The sequence below is a fragment of the Psammomys obesus genome, unplaced genomic scaffold (genome assembly GCF_907164565.1).
Source record: "Psammomys obesus unplaced genomic scaffold, mPsaObe1.curated_primary_1811, whole genome shotgun sequence".
NCBI lineage: Eukaryota > Metazoa > Chordata > Mammalia > Rodentia > Muridae > Psammomys > Psammomys obesus.
In genome coordinates this window covers 3,283,260-3,299,151 of record NW_026587215.1, presented here as the reverse complement: position 1 = coordinate 3,299,151, position 15,892 = coordinate 3,283,260, and the positions used below count along the sequence as shown (strand labels likewise).

The window sequence follows — 15,892 nt, the reverse complement described above, 5'->3', positions numbered from 1 at the left end:
AAAGCATGAGGATCTGAGTTTGAATTTCCAGTCCCTACACAAAGTTGGCTTGGCAGTGTGGATCTAGGTAAAAATGAAGGCAGAGACAGGAAATTTGAGGTCCAGCTAGCCTGGTGTACATGGTGGCAAAACAGAAAGTTTCGGTGTAAGGACTGATACCCAAGGTTGTCCTCTGACTTCCACACACATGTATGTGTGCACCAGGACTCACACATCTGGGTTCATACACATAAAGACTAAAAACAAAACAACAAAGAACACCTCACGTCTCATGAATATGCATATGCCACACACACACACACACACACACACACACACACCACGTCACACTCCACATTCACATCACATACGCTTCACATGGACACACAGATCACACACAGCATCCACACAACACACACATCACACACGAACACCACACGGCTCTCCCCACAGAAATCGTGCACCATGCAATGAAATGGTGTACTGTGGTGGCCATGTGACCTCTACTAGCCAATCACAGGGTCCTGCTCCCTGAGTCTGAGCTCTGGTGGCAGGAGAAAGGCACATAACTCAAGTGAAGAGCCACCTCTGATCCCTGCACCCAAGAAGTGGAAGTGGGTGGATTAGGATCCTTGTTGGCACAGCAAATTCAAGGCCAGCCTGGACTGCATAAAACCCTGTCTCAAAACAAGACAATATCACCTGCCTTGTAGGGAATTAACGAACTTGAACAGGATGTTTACGCGGCGTTCGGAGCCTTCCCTGGCCCACGCTCAGCAAATGTTTGTCATAACTGCTGATCCCTTCCAAGAACTTGGTGAGACTGTGTGTTCCTTTCTGGAACTCAGAAACACGGGTGGGGGTGGGGAGTGCGGCAAGGGGGGAGCCGTGCCTCCTTTTTAACCGGGATGGTGGATGGGCACTGGCGGGAGAGTCGGTAAACAGTTCCCAGAAAAGGAAGAAGGCTTTGCAGACAGAACAATCAGTGTCCACTTCCAGGGAGGAGTGTTCGTTCATGCTACCAGCCAACCATTCTGTACCAAGGGCTTTTTCTGTTCAAGGTATTGTGGGAGAGCTGGGGGGGGGGGGGCAGGGTGTGGAGAGGTCAGCGTCTCTAACCACAGCGTACAATGGAGAGGCAGGGGCAATAACTCACAAGTAAGAGAGCATCCCAGACGGGACACAGCAAGATTAATCATCTACCGAGGCAGTGGGGGAAGTTTCACAATGGATCCAGAGGTGATAAATTCATCTGAGGTCAAGAGACTGGGAAGGCTGCCAGGGAGATGGCTCAGCAGGTAATGGTGATTGCTGACACCTTGAGTCCAGTCCCTCAAGCAGAGCAACCATGGTGGAAGGAAAGAACCGACCCTCACAGGTGGTCTTCTGACGGCCGCAAGGACACCATAGGATCTTTGTGCCTGTGCTCACACGCATTCATATGTATACGGGTGTGCGTGTATGTACAGGCTGGGATGCACAGGTGTGTAGAGGCCAGCAGTTCATGTGTCTTCTTTGATCACTTTCCATGTTATGGATTGAGCTGCGTTCTTTCCGTGAACCCGGAGCTTGCTGCGCCCCTAGTCTAAGCTAGCAAGATTATTCTGGGGATCCCATCCCTGGCTCCCTGACACTGGAATTACGGACAGACTGTCCCATCCTAGCATCCTCCCAGCCCTGCCAAATAGATAATTTTGTTAACATTTATGTATTGATGAAGGAATATATATATATACATATATATATATATACATATATATATGTGTGTGTATGTATATGTATGTATATATGTATGTACGTTACCTGCCACCACAGCGCATGTGTGAAGGTTAGAAGAAACTTCGTAGGGCGCTAGTTCCCTGCTACCCTCTGTGTTTCTGTGTGGGATGGAACTCAGGTTGCCAAGATTGGTCCAAGTGCCTTCACAGACTGAGACGGGCCAGAAGCGTGGTTTCCGGGAGGCAACACTCCTGGGAGGTACAGCCTTTAGGAAGTGGGGCCTGGTGAGGAGTTGTATCGCCAGGGCTTCGCCGTGACAGGGCATTCCTGGCTCTCTGTCTTTGCTTTCCCATTACCGTGAGGTGAGCATTCCACCGCTGCGTTCTGTCAGGTGTAGATACGGGCCCCAGTGCACCTGTGGAAGTCAGAGGACCATTTTTTGGGGTGTCATGTCGCTCCTTCCACTGTGGGTTCTGGGGACTGAACTCAGGTTGGCAGACTTGTGTGCCGAGCACTTTGATCTACGGAGCCCTCTGACCTGCCCTCTCTCACCCTTTAATAAGGACTCTTACCCTTCTTCATAGCCTGAGATGACCACCGTCCACCTTCCCCTCTCAGGAGGAAGCATGGCAGATAACTGAGAGGCTTGCCCATCCCACCTCTGACCATCTGGAAGTTCTGCCCTCTTCTGGCCTTTGAGAGTAAGAGCCAGCTGGGTATTCAGGAAAGCCACCCACCACTCTAGCCGCTGTGCTTCTCCTGACCCCCACAGCTCAAGCTACTGGATCCATCGGACCTTACTGCTGATCACAGGCTTTGGAGGGTGTCCTAGCTGCTGACCTCACTCCTGGTGCCACCTTCCGCCTTGTTCTATTGCTGGGAAGAGACTCCATAGCCACGGCAAAGCTCTAGAAAGAAAGCATTTACTTGTGGGCTTGCTTACCATCTTGGGGCCTTCGTCCACCATAATCGTGACAGGGAGTGCAGCAGCAGGGACCATGGTGGCATGCAAGCGTGGTGCTGGAGAAGTTGATGAGAGCTGCATCCTGATCTGTGGGCTGAGAGAGAGAGAGGGAGAGAGAGACAGTGGGCCTGATATGGGGTTTTAAAATCTCAAAGCCCACAGGCGGTGACACGCTTCCTCTAACAAGGCCACGCCCACTCCAGCAAGACCACACCCCCTAATCTTTCTCAAATAGCTACTCCCTGATGACGAAGCATTCAAATATATGAGCCTATGGGGGGGGGCCATTATTCAAACTACCACAGGGGAGAAAGAACTGGAGGGAAATTCATGATTCTCCAGCCATATGTCAAATGGTGCAAGGATTGATTACGTGTACATACGTGTATAATGTATGAGTTGCATGTATGTAAGTGTGTGTGAAGGCTGGAGGAAAAGCTCAGGTATCTTCCCCCGGAACCATCCCCCTTGTTTCCTTGAGACAGTGTCTCCCTGGGACCTGAGCTCCATGATTAGGCTCAGCTGGCTGTGCAGCAAGCCCCAGCAACCTGCTTGTTCCTGTCTCCAGGGTTATATACAGGCACAACCACACCCAGCTTTTGACATGGGCGCTGGGATCCAGACTCTGGTTTTTATGCTAACCAAACTGTCTCCCCGAACCCTAAAATTGTTTTTAAAAATTAACTATGTTCCTCGCTTGTGTCTCAGAGGCGCTTGCTTGCCCCGTCACACCTGCTGGGGGGGGGGCAGAGGACAAGTTGCAGGACAAGGTTCTGTCCTTCCACCAAGATTGAACTCAGGTCGTCCAGCTTGATAAGAAATACCTCTACCCTCTGGGTCGTCAGGCAGGCACGACTCACTTCTGTAAAAAGGGCGAGAATTTCATTAAACTGCAGAGGAGAAAGCACTTAGGTGGTTGGGTTTTTTTAATTTATTGTTTTCCCCTAGTAACCAGGCATCCAGAACCAATTATTACTAATTTGAATTGAGAAAAATATCACTCTAACAATAACAAAAGAACAATCCAATTTAAAAAAAAAAATGGACAAAGGACTCGAAGACAGTTTCTCCAAAGAGTCTATACGAATGAAGACTGAGCAGATGAGAGTATGCCCGGTACCACTAACCATCAGGCGTCGAAGCCTGATTCCCACCTATTTGAATTAGTTTTGTTTAAGTAAGGAGGAGAAGAGGAGGAAGACGAGGAGGAGAAAAAAACGAAGCCAGTGTAAGGATGTGGAGAACTGGGTGGCTTGCTGCTGACGAGAACGTGAGACGATGCAGCTGCCGGCGGAAGCAGTTCGGCGGATCTTCAGGACTGCTCTAAGACCCTGCCAGTCCACTCCTCGTTCTATACCCCGAAGGACCGAGAGCCCAGACTCCAACAGTTAGCCCAGCCGTGCTGACAACAGCGGTACCTAACCATCATGGACGAATGATGATGACATCGCAATGTCCGTGGGTCGCCGTAGATGAGCTCAGGTGGTGAGTCCATGCAGGAGAACAGCGTTCGGCCTTCAGGAAGCTGATGCAGCAATCTCAGTGGACTACGATAAGCCAGTCGCAAATTATGGACAAGCGGCATGTAGGTCCCTTTTTAGAAGCTACTTTGACTAGCCAAATTCATAGGCTCCAGAACGGTGTTTGCCAGGCGCTGGAGGCAGGAGAGAATGACTTCTTTATTTTTGTGTGAGTGCATGGGTGTACGTGGAAGCCAGGAGACAAAGTCAGTGTTCGCTAGGAAACGTTTATGTTTATGCGGTTCCTTTAAAATATATTTGCATTTACCTATTATTTGTGTGTGCAGAAAGCACCCTTATCCACTAAGCCATCTCACCATTCCCACGTTTTGGAGACGGAATCCCTCATTGGCCTGGAGCTCACCGATTAGGCCTGAACTAGCTGGCCAGTGAACCCCAGGGACCCTCCTGTCTCGGCCTCCCCAGCATTAGGATTACAGGTGTGCACCACTGACCCAGCCTTTTTACGTGGACTTGAGGCTGGAACTCGGGTCTTCAGGCTTGCACAGCAGGCACTTTATTGTCTGACTCATCCTCCCCGCCCATGAATTAGTATTTAATTGGAGCTTTAATTTAGGGTGATGAATATTCTGAAGGTAGATGGTGGGGGAGGCTGCACACTGGTGTGGATATACTCAGTGTTACCAAACTGTACACTTAAAGTGGTCAAGGTGAGCCAGGTGGTGGCGCACGCCTTTAATCCCAGCATTCGGAGGGGAGAGGCACGTGGGTCTCAGAGTTGGAGGCCAGCCTGGTCTACAGAGTGAGTTCTAGGGCAGCCAGAGCTATAAAGAGAAATCCTGTCTTGAAAAACCAAGCACACACATAAACACACACACACACACACACACACACACACACACAGACACTCACCACAAACAAAACAAGCTGGGCATGGTAGTACTCAGGGAGGCAGAGGCAGGTGGATCACTGTGAGGTCAGCCTGGTCTTCAAATGGAGTCCAAGACAATCAAGGCTGTCCCAAGAAACCCCAACAACAACAACAAAAGCAAAGCAACCAACTAAACAAAACAAAGCAAAAAAACCCAAAAGTCAAAGTAGCAAAGTATACATTTTACTACAATTAAAAAAAAAAACAAAAAAACCTGAGACAAAAATGAAGGAGGCAGGAAAGTTGGTTCATCGGATAGAGGAGCTTGCCACACAGCCTGATGACCAAAGTTTGATCCCCAGAACCCACTGTGAAAAGAGAACCAACTACTGAAAGTTGTCCTCAAGACCTCCACACACGAACATACATAGACACACACACACACACACACAATGATAAAATTGCTAACATGATGGGCAAAGCGAAAGGTAACTGGTAGTCCTGTGGCATGGTGCTCTTGCTGCCGAAGGCCCTGTGCAGAAGGCCTTCTGAGTGGTCTTTTGCATCTGTGCGCTACTGGGAGGTCCTACGTAAGCTTGGCTGTGGAATTCCTCTACCACGGAGAGTTTTAAGAAGGTCCTTACAGTTGGAGAGATGTTCGTTCCCTGGGGAGAGTTACAGAAGCAATGTACAAAGTTCTCTGGGTTCTGGGGGACGGCTTGTTAGGTCCCTGAGATAGACTGAGCTGGTAGATGGGCGACGTGAAAAAGAAGTGAAGAGATCTACTGTATGGTCTTCACCATTCTCCAACTCTCTGCACCTCTCAGTGCCCACCCCAACTCCAGCTTGCCAAGTCCTGAGTGAAGTCCCCCCGATTCGTTCCTTGAACCTTCCAGGTAGCCTTCCTCTGAACCACCCCTGCCCATTGCTACCAACAGTGCCAGCAAGCTGCCCTGTGGCCTAGCCCTGACTTCTGCACTTTGCGTTTGCCTTCAACCCTTCCTCCTCCTCCTCCTCCTCCTCCTCCTCCTCCTCCTCCTCCTCCTCCTCTTCCTCCTCCTCCTCCTCCTCCTCTCTTCCTTTTCTCCTTCTCCTTCTTTTCATACAAAGTCTTACTGATTGTAGCCCAGGCTGACCTTAAACTCACGGTCTCCTGCCTCAGCCTCCTCAGTGCTGGGCTTCTAGGTGTGTGACACAGGGCTGCCCATGTTTGCCCTTACACAGGACGTCTCAGGAGTTGCCCAGGTCCCGGAGGAGGCCAGGGAGATGAGAGTGGGTCCTCTCCACACTGGCAATACAGCTTCCCCCTCTCAGCCTTCCTGCCACCCTCCTCTGTGCCGTCCCGAGCACAGATCCCTCCCCTTCTTCTGCCCTCTCTTCTGTTTACATCTCCACCCACTCACTCTCAGGGCTCAGCATGCTTTGCTTCCATTTTAGTCTCTTCACTGAAGAACAGCCAGAGAGAGAAAGCTCCTGCCTTGGAGTTTCTGAGGTCGCTGCCGTTGTTAGCTGCTGGCTTGGTCCTGTGTCTTCCCAGGAGAGGCCGTCTCACCTGGCTCCCAGTTTCCTTGGAGGTGTAGAGTGGTAGGAAATCTCTCCATAGGCAAGTGGGGAGAGGGAAGCCTGCCCTAGTGGGTGGGAGTTACCCCTCCTTGAATATGCCTTAAGGCTTCTTAAGACTCCTTCTCCTTGACAGGGCTCTTGTAGGCCAGTGTGGCCTTGAGCAACTTTTTGTTTTGTTTGAGACAGGGTTTCTCTGTGTAGTCTTGGCTGTCAGGGCTCGCTTTGTAGACCAGGCTGGTCTCGGACTCACAGAGATCTGCCTGCCTCTGCCTCTCCGAGTGCTGGGATTACAGGCCACTGCACCCGCTCTCTCGCTCTCTCTCTTTTTTTTATGGAATAATTTTTATTTATTCTTCTACAATATCATACGTGTAAGCAAAGTGCCTTGATTGTATGAACCCCAAACTCTCCCTCCCATGTCCCCAGGCACCGCCGGCAGTATGGCCCCCCTTCTCCATGTCTTCTCCTTTTGTGCTGTTAATAACCGGCCTGATTAGTGCTGGCTGTTGGAATGTTCAGATCTTACGATGCAGTGAGCTCATGGGCGCCACAGCCATGTCATGTACCAAAGCCAGCATCTCCCAGCATGCCTCCCTGTCCTCTGGCTCTTACTTCTCTTTCCACCCCCTTTTCACAGTTGAACTCTTTTATCCTCTAAGCTTTCTTATAATTGTGCTGGGTGTGGGTGGGGTTGTGTGGAGGACAACTTTGTGGAGTCCGCTCTCTCTTCCCACGTTTACCTGTGTGGGTTCTGGGGGATCAGACTTGTACCCCTTCTCAGGGCCCTGGCCTTGTGCTCTCGGTCTTCCTGCTTCTGCCTGCCTAGTGCCTGGAGTACACACACTCGTCCCACCAGAGAACACCCAGGCTAGCACCTGAAGGAGACTTGAAGCTTCCCTATGGCAGCTAGAGGACGATGGAGCACTAACCTTGAATCAGGAAATACTGCTGCTAACAAGGAGGATGACGCCCCAGCACCTAGGGAAGCTGCCTATGAGCATTCTGAGTGGCTGGCTACGACTGCAACTTTGTAGAGAAAAGTGACCAGGGAGGTGAGGACCAGCCTCCAGGATGCCTCTGGACAACTCACTCCTGCTGATCTCATTAGCATCAGCTCAGCAGCTCACTGACGACTCCAGCTTCCTGTGCCCTCTTGATGGCAGAGCTGAGAAGCATCAGCCATGACTGCCTCCCAGCGGCCTGAGCTGTCATCGGCTTTTAAGGTGCCCAGAAGATCTCAGCAAGCAGAGACTATCTCAGACTTCCCCCAAGAGCCAATCCTGTAGCTGGGTGACTCAGCAGTAGACCAGTGTGGGGAGGGGGGATCTGGGGGAGTCATCTGGGGGGTAGAACTTGGGGGCCTGAGGGGTCAGCATTGATGATGACAGGAGTCCAAGCCAGGGTGCTGAGTCCCCAGAAAGTGTCCAGTGGTGGCGGCAGCGGCGGCAGCCCTGTGATCGAATGAATCCACAGTAATTCCATTAATGTCACTAACTCCTCCCGGTGGGTCTAGGCAAACAAATCCCTTACTTCAGGCTCCCTAAGAAGGCAGCCCCAAATGAGATCCAAATACAATAGCCAAGTGACCCCTCTTTCCTTGTATAAGGACTCACCCCACCCCCCCAAAGCACAAGCAATTACTCAGGAGCTTCCAGGATGACTCGGGTGGGGGTTTGCCTTTATTTCTTGTTGACTGGGGAGTGGGGAGGCTCAAGCACAAAGCTGATGCCAACATATCAGAGTGACACCCCCACACACACGCACACATGCAGAATACACGGATGCTCACTCCGGGTCAGCCACAGACTGACAGCCGTGCCCTCTGAAGGGAACTTCCCCGCCACTGTGAAAGCCCCTTGCCCTCATTTTTTATTAGTTTCAGGATCCACGCCCACCCCAGGTTGCCTTGTCGTTCTCAGTGACTGGATCTTTCCACACGCTGGGCTCTTGTGTTTTAAAAATCCTGTGGGTTCAAGAGCCCCACCCCAGTAAAAACATGCATCCCTTAGAGAGAGAGAGAGTGAGTGAGTGAAATCCACACAGGGTGCTGGAGCCGAGGCAGCATGCTTCAGAGATGTCCACCAGCTTGAGAGAGAAAGGCTGCCTTCTGGCACACTGCAGAGAGATGGGAGGCAGTGCTCGGCTTGTACGGTCCCGCAGTGTAGCCCTAGCCCTGACCAGTTTTAAACAATCCCAGCCAGGGCACCTTCACCTTCTTCCCTTGGTAAAAAAGACCAATGTGAGCTAACCAAGACCCCGTGAACCCGTCAAAGTGCTATTTTCTTCTTGCTCAGCTTCTATTCTGCCAAGCGGATTTCTGAGGCCTGAAGCTCCTACCCTCCCCTGTCCCCCAAACTGGGCTGCAGGCCTCCCTAGCAGCTTGTGGACCCCATGGAATGGGGTCTCTACAAGCCCCCCACTCTCCAGCCTCCCTGCGTCCTCCCAGCCTGGCCTCAGCTCTATCTCAGGATCTCTCCCCACAGTTTGATGCGGTGACCCGACTTGGCTTGTGACAGGGGAGTTGTCAGGTGCCTTTGCTCTCTGTCCTCTCCTCATCGGCCGTCTGGGCGTTGCTGACCGTGCGAAGCTGGCCCTGGGCCGCAGGCTTCACGGACAACACCAGGCGTTTCCGGAAGGTCTCACAGAGTACTATGTACACAAAGGGGTTGAGGCAGCTGTTGGCATAGCCCAAGCTGATGGCCGCATTGTACAAGTAGACAAAGGTGAGGGTCGGGCGGCTGATGGAGAGCTGGGTCAGCTGCAGCACGTAGTAGGGCGCCCAGCACACGAAGAAGACCAGGCAGATGGCAATGGCTGTGCGGGTCACCCTCTTTGTCCGAAGCCTGATGCTGCGCTGAGAGGCCGGGGCCACCGAAGACGTCATGCGCTGCAGTATTTTCACGTACGCAGCCGTGATGACCACGAAGGGCAGGGCAAAGGCCAGGAAGAACTGGTACAGAGTGAACCAGTAGAGGTCAGTGTCTGGGTTTGGCAGGCGGATGCCACAGCCTACGGCACCCCCGGGGAAGGGGATGAGTCTGGCGTAGAGCCACACGGGCGTGATGCTGATGAAAGAGAGAACCCACAGGAGGCAGATGACCAGGGTGGCCATGGAGGGCTTCCGGAATTTGGTGGAGGAGATGGGGTGGACGGTGGCCAGGTAGCGGTCGATGGCCATCGCGGTCAGGATGTAGGTGCTGGTGAACTGGCTGTTGGCGTCCATGGCGGTGATGAGGGTACACATGGTTTCCCCAAAGTGCCAGACCCCGTTGCCCATGAGCTGGTGGATCATGAAAGGCATGCCCAGGAGGAAGAGCAGGTCCACCACGGAGAGGTTGATGATGAAGATGTCAGGGACGTTGCTGCACCAGTGCAGCTTGGACTTCTTCACCACGGCGAAGATGACAGTGGAGTTTCCCACAATGCCCAGGAGACAGATGGTGCCGAACACGGAGGGCATAATGATGTTGATGTAGGAGACGCTGCCTGTGCGAGGAGGCGACCCTGAGGACAGAAAGAGCAAGTGTGACCCGCCCTCTGACCTAGGAAGCTGACAACCTGCCACCCGACAGCGCTCCGTCTGGCCACTCCTGCTCTCCGTTTCAGCTTGAGGTCACTGTGTATCTGGGATCTGGAATCGTCTCTCCCACCATCTTTCCTCCCCACGCTGTTGCTAGTTCTGTCTCTTACCCTCCTCCACTGTTCCCCGGGTGACTCTGACTGAATCTTCTAGACCCACCTGTTACTCAAAGGGCCCCATTCTTCACTTCGTCCATTCGCTCAGAGGGCCAGGAGCCGAGACTCCCAGAGGTCTGCTGAGAACGTCACATCCCTGGGACATTCCCCAGGAAACCTTGTCAAAAAAGCTTGAAGGACATTCAGGAATGTGTGTGTGTGTGTGTGTGTGTGTGTGTGTGTGTTTTCATTTGCAGCCTCATCCCAGAGAGAGCTGGCCAAAGGTTTTATTCATGTTCCTAGACAAATCAGAGAAGTGACTGTCACCATAGGTGTGGGGTGTGCTTCCAGCTCAACGGCCCTGCCCTCTCCAAGCTCTCTGTCAGGGATTTCCTTGGACTGTGCCTCCCGAGTCTGGGCTTCCCCGGTAGGGTAGAGACTGAAGCTGTTACAGCCCAGAAGCTTGAGAAATTTCACCACACCAACCTCCTCTCTTTCCCTTCCTTCCTTTTCTCCTTCAAAGCTAGAATTTCAGGGCATCGCCTTTCTGCAAATGTCGAGACGCTTAATTCACCAGAAAAGTTAATCCTCTCAAGCCCTGTGAAGTCTTTTGCTCCCAGCAGCCTCTGCCAGAGGACAGCAAGGACCGCTCAGACCCCATTACCCCAGTGCGAGGCCAGAGCATTGAGCCCAGGATAGCGGTGAATCAAAGAGCTTCTGCCGGCTCCCACATGCTACCCGCCTGCTCTCTTGCTTGCTTTTCCAGCCTTGATATTTTTTTTTCCCCTCTGCAAAGCATATACGGGACTCATCAGCAAGCCTTCCCCTGTCTGCTTCACGCCTCATCACCAGCCCTTGTAATTTCTAAATGTGCCTCTCTACCCCATCTCCATTCCTTCCTGCCCCCTCTGTCCTAGCTGGTGTCCCTTCCTCTCCTCCTCCCCTCCAGGCAAACCAGACTGCAGATCTTATCACCGGGAACTGTAAGATAAAGTTTCCCAGGCAGTTTGGCTCGGGAGGTTGAAACCTTCCCATTTTCCACACCCATCCCGGGAGGAGGGAGGACTCCAACTCGACTCACCCGCCAGTGTGAGATTATCCTGGCCATCGGAGATGTTGCTGGCATTGGGGCCAATGGACAGCAACGAGGCTTGCAGATCCATGCAGCCGGCGCAGGTCGCCTGCTCCCTGGAGTTAGGAACCAGTCCACCCACGCAGGCTGCGGCAGCCTCCAGCGCCCGCCACCGCCTTGTCCCGAGCGTGAGCCCTGCAGTCCAGAAAAGGGTCTTCCTCTGCCGGCTGGCAGCCGCTGCTGCCTTTGAGCCCAACCGCTCGCCCCACTCCCTCCTTCCCAGCTCCCACTGACATCACCTAGACACATTAACATTCGGAGGCAGATGCACGTTAACCTCTTCCGTGCTGGCTGCGGCTCCCACTGCTGATTGCCTGCAGAGCCAGCAGCTAGGCTCAAGCAGCCCCATGCGGAGGAGCCTTCCTTCTCGCGGGCTCCTGGGGCTGTCTCGTGGGCTCACAAGGGCTACCGCTTGCCTCGCTTGCCTCGCATGACCATCCAGGTCTCTGCAAAGGCAAGGGGGGCGGGGAAGCCTTGAGGAGGCTGAACCACGTGGCAGGAGCCAAGGGTACTGTTCCCAGTGCTGGGGCCTCAGAGGCTTAGACCAGAGCCTTGTAGGACCTTAGGTCCTCAAGCACACTGGAGGTCACCCCAAACCTTTCCTGTGCCCTGGGAGCTTCCAAACATCTCCTTGGCTAGGTGTCCATTGCTAGCCCTCGCCTGGTGGGCAGAGGCGGTTCCGGGCTTTCCATGATGGCAATAGTCAGGGGCTGGGGTGCAGAAGGACAAACCAGCCATGGAGGTTTTTCTTTTCTAGTGCTCTGAGGTTTTGTCTGGGAATCTCTGAGACAGTTATCAGAGCATAAGAGAAGGAGTCCACTCAGAGGTTAGCAATGGTCAGCAGCCACAGGGCACACAGCATTAGAGAATTTCCCTCAGAGCTTCCTGCTGACAGCTCCAGCAGACAGTCAAACGCTGTCACCACGCCAGGACCCGATGCAGAGTCTGAGTCCTTGAGTTGCCTGTTAAGTCTTATCAATTGGCACAGAGCGACATCCCTGCAGCTGCCCCGAGCTCCGGCCAGATGCTTCCTTGCCACCACTGGCCATCAGCATGCCTAGTTCTTTAGGCTGAGTTGTTGGTTATCCCTACCAGCTGTTAGAGCTCTTCTTTCTCCGCCTCTTGACCCACCAGCATGAAGAACTTGAATGAAGCCAGGTGAGGGCTGGGGATGTAGCTCAGTTGGTAGCACCTTGCCTCGCCAGCCAGCATGAAGCCCAGGGTTTCCTGCCCTGAACTGGTAAACCGGTCATGCCACTAATCCCAGCACTTAGGAGGTGGAGGCAGGAGGATGAGAATTTCAGGGCCTGCCCCTCCCCCTTCTCTCTCTCTCTCACACACAATCAGATGATAGTTAAGCCATAGGTGAAGTCAGCCCTTGGCTGGTGGGCAGAGGTGGTTCCGGGCACAGCCCAGAAGCTTGAGAATTTTCACCACACAAACCTTTTCTCTTCCCTTTCCTTCCTTTCTCCCTCAAAGGTAGAATTTCAGGGCATCGACTTTCTGCAAATGTTGAGACGCTTAATTCACCAGAAAAGTTGATCCTCTCAAGCCCTGTGAAGTCTTTTGCTCCCAGAAGCCTCTGCCAGAGGACAGCAAGGACCGCTCAGACCCCATTACCCCAATGGGAGGCCAGCGTTGAGTCCCTGGGCTGTTAACCCTTAACCATCAGATGATAGTTTAGCCACAGGTGCCTGGAAGGCTAGCCTATCTCTCACATGGTGTTAGTGGCGGTGTCTCTTGTGGTGTTAGCGGCGGGAACACTGTGGTGTCCTGAATGAAAATGTCCCCCATAAGCTCATTCACTTGAATACTTGGTCCTTGCTTTATTTAGCCTTGTTTGGGAAGAATTAGGTATGTCACTGGGGGTGGTTTTAGAGTTTTAAAAACCCATGCCTTTATTCCCAGTTAGCTCTCTCTGCTCCCAGGGTGGGTCTCTGCCTCAGCTCTCTCCAGCTATAGGGCAGATAAGACAAGAGAGCAGCCACCAACCCACGCAGGCTCCAGTCTTTCCTAGAACTCCTTACAAGACTGATGGAGTCCCCAGCAGGTCCCAGCACTGGGCATCAGCTCTCCCAGACAATGGGCTGCGCCCAGCTGGAGCCAGATCCTTGGAGCCCCTTGCCTCCAGCCATCCTCAGAGGGATGGAGAGGGACAAGGACCTCAGTTTAGTAGTGTGGTGGTCAAGCCTGCCCAGCCTGTCCCTACAGAAATCTCTGCGAATTCAGGGCCACAGAACTTGCAGGGTGTAAGCATCTAGCTGTTCCTGCTACCACCCTTTTGTTCTGCCATCATGGACTCTAACCCTCTGACCGTAAATCCAAATTGAACACTCTCTTTTCTAAGTTGCCTTGATAGTGATGTCTTAGGAGCAATAGAACACCAAGATAGATGTGCTCCGGGCTTCCCTAGAGGGCTAACACGTGTGTGCTTTGGCCTCGAATGGTAAATTCCACTCCAGCATCACACTTCTCGGAGTCTTCTGACTCCTTTCTCAAAACTCGGCCAAGCTGTTTGGTGGTGGCACACGCCTGTAATCCCAGCACTTGGGAGCTTGGGAAGCAGAGGCCGGTGGATCTCTGAGCTCAGGGCCAGCCTGGTCTACAGAGTGAGTTCAAAGATAGCCACCGCTACACAGAGAAAAAAAAAAAAAAACCTGTCTCAAAAAAACAATACAAAATAAAACAACAACAACAACGAAGCCTCTGCCAAGTATGAGAGGCCAGAGGAAAGGATCAGTGGCGAGGTATTATGAATGGGTACAGAGTTTCTGTGTGCAGTGGCGAAGCCCAGAAATAGATGGTGACGGCAGTTGAGCAACACTATATGTGGATTTAATACTGCTGATTTGACACAGACGGTTAAGGGAGTAGAGGGGGCCTCTGTGGTAGAACATCCTTGCCTGGCGTGTAAGAGGCCCTGGCTTCAGCCCTCAGCAACACATATGCAGAGTTAAAAGGGGCAGTGTTATATTATGTGCACTTTACCACGATGCTAAAAAAAGGTAGCGGTGAATTTATGTGTACTACCTAACAGCCACGTGAGGACCGCCCAATTCTGCCAAGGGAGCCCTAACACCTTCATCTTGTTACGGTAGGTTACTTCCTGGAGCCATCCCAGAACTCTTATTTCAGCACTGATTGGCTCCAGGTTTCCCTCCAGGTTGTTCTGTCCCATGTAACAGGAGCGTCCCTGCCAAGACACACTCTCCTTTCAAGTTTACATGCGTGCCATGCTCTGGCACCCTGAAGTTAATTCCTACACACGCACCCATTAGTTTTCTTCCATAATGAGAGAAGGCTGGTGTGGGGGGCCATATCTGAGAATGATAAATGCCCTCTTGCAGGCTGTAATCACAGTTGAATCCTATCACGATTTTCCAAACAAGGGCAGGCTGCTCTCCTTTCAAAAGGTGACGGGGGGAACCAGGCACGGTGGCTCATGCCTATAATCCCAGCACTCAGGGGAGAGGCAGAGATAGGTGGATCTCTGTGAGTTCGAGGCCAGTTTGGTCTACAAAGTGAGTCCAGGACAGCCAAGGCTACCTAGAGAAACCCTGTCTCTAAAAACAAAACAAAACAAAACAAAACAAAACAAAGGAGGAGGAGGAGACAGGGGAGGCAGTTGTACCTGCTGGTCTGGAGTGTCCAAGGAGCTGAAGGGATCTGTTTTCAAATTTGTCCAGATGTCCCCTCCTAGATTTCAGGGCTCCACTCCTCATCACTAAAGTGTCACCAAGGCTGTACCTATGCCATCTCTTTTGCGCCTCCGGCTACCCTGGCAATCAGATTCAGCAGACTGCTCTACCTCTGCATAAGGTGACATCATCCTTGAAATGCTGCTCCAGAAGCCTTTTGGCTTTCACTGTGTGTCCTGAATCTGAGTATCTGACCCCTCCATCTTCTTCTTCTTCTTCTTCTTTCTGGGCTTCCAAAGCAGTTCAGACTCCACACTTCCTTCAGGATTCTACTGAAAAGCTGCTCCCAGCAGCACCTCCTTTTCTACTTGTATCTATCTCAGTTGGCCACAGGCAGGACTCTCTGTCACTATGATGTCACTGCCAGGCCAGGGTCGGCCAGCATCTTGTCCACTACCAGCTTCAGTACACTTAGGGACATCTGACTGATCACTGATCTCGCCCGGCATCTTAGCTGAAGATCTGTCTTCAAGGCTGCGACTCCCAGAACTCATTTTCTCAGTTCGATTCCCTCTGGAAACAGTCTTTGACTCAGAGTTGTATGTGGAAATTTACTCTTGGTGTGAGTCTAAGGAACAGGAGTAAAGGAATAGAAGACAGAGAGTTTAGTTAAACGGTATAGCACTTAAGTAGCATGCACAAGCCCCTGGGTTCAATCCTCAGCATCACATATCCACGTATGGACCCACACACGCACACACCCACGCATGCACACACGCTGTCTCTGATGTACAGGAAGTTGATTTTATATTGACTGATCCTCGCTCTAATTGGTTCAGACTTCTCCTGAGACACTGAGCCTGCCCATCT

General features: G+C 52.2%; 1 protein-coding gene and 1 long non-coding RNA gene across 3 annotated transcripts; one reads left to right on the top strand and one right to left on the bottom strand.

The window, feature by feature from the left end:
- Positions 1 to 566: 566 nt before the first annotated feature.
- LOC129673234 (uncharacterized) lies at positions 567 to 3,569 on the top strand. The gene is made up of 2 exons (XR_008719635.1): positions 567 to 796; positions 2,283 to 3,569. It is a non-coding gene; the product is annotated as an uncharacterized LOC129673234 (long non-coding RNA).
- Positions 3,570 to 8,233: 4,664 nt separating this feature from the next.
- On the bottom strand, positions 8,234 to 11,801 carry Mchr1 (melanin concentrating hormone receptor 1). 2 transcript variants are annotated; one of them, XM_055603043.1, is made up of 3 exons: positions 11,334 to 11,397; positions 10,317 to 10,409; positions 8,234 to 10,081 (listed from the first exon to the last, which is right to left on the bottom strand). In XM_055603043.1, the coding sequence occupies exon 3, from the start codon at positions 10,035 to 10,037 to the stop codon at positions 9,102 to 9,104; it is 936 nt and encodes a 311-aa protein (XP_055459018.1). In that variant the 5' UTR covers positions 10,038 to 10,081; positions 10,317 to 10,409; positions 11,334 to 11,397; the 3' UTR covers positions 8,234 to 9,101. The 2 variants fall into 2 exon arrangements, with proteins under 2 accessions (XP_055459018.1, XP_055459017.1); XM_055603042.1 differs by lacking the exon at positions 10,317 to 10,409 and having other exon boundaries at positions 11,334 to 11,801.
- Between the last annotated feature and the right edge of the window lie 4,091 nt (positions 11,802 to 15,892).

Bases quoted from the DNA above. Each gene is read 5' to 3' on its own strand.
- Mchr1 (XM_055603042.1), bottom strand. From the start codon at position 11,415: ATGGATCTGCAAGCCTCGTTGCTGTCCATTGGCCCCAATGCCAGCAAC. The intron at 10,082-11,333 runs GTGAGTCGAGTT...TTCTGTCCTCAG, and splicing joins GGATAATCTCACACTGGCGG to GGTCGCCTCCTCGCACAGGC.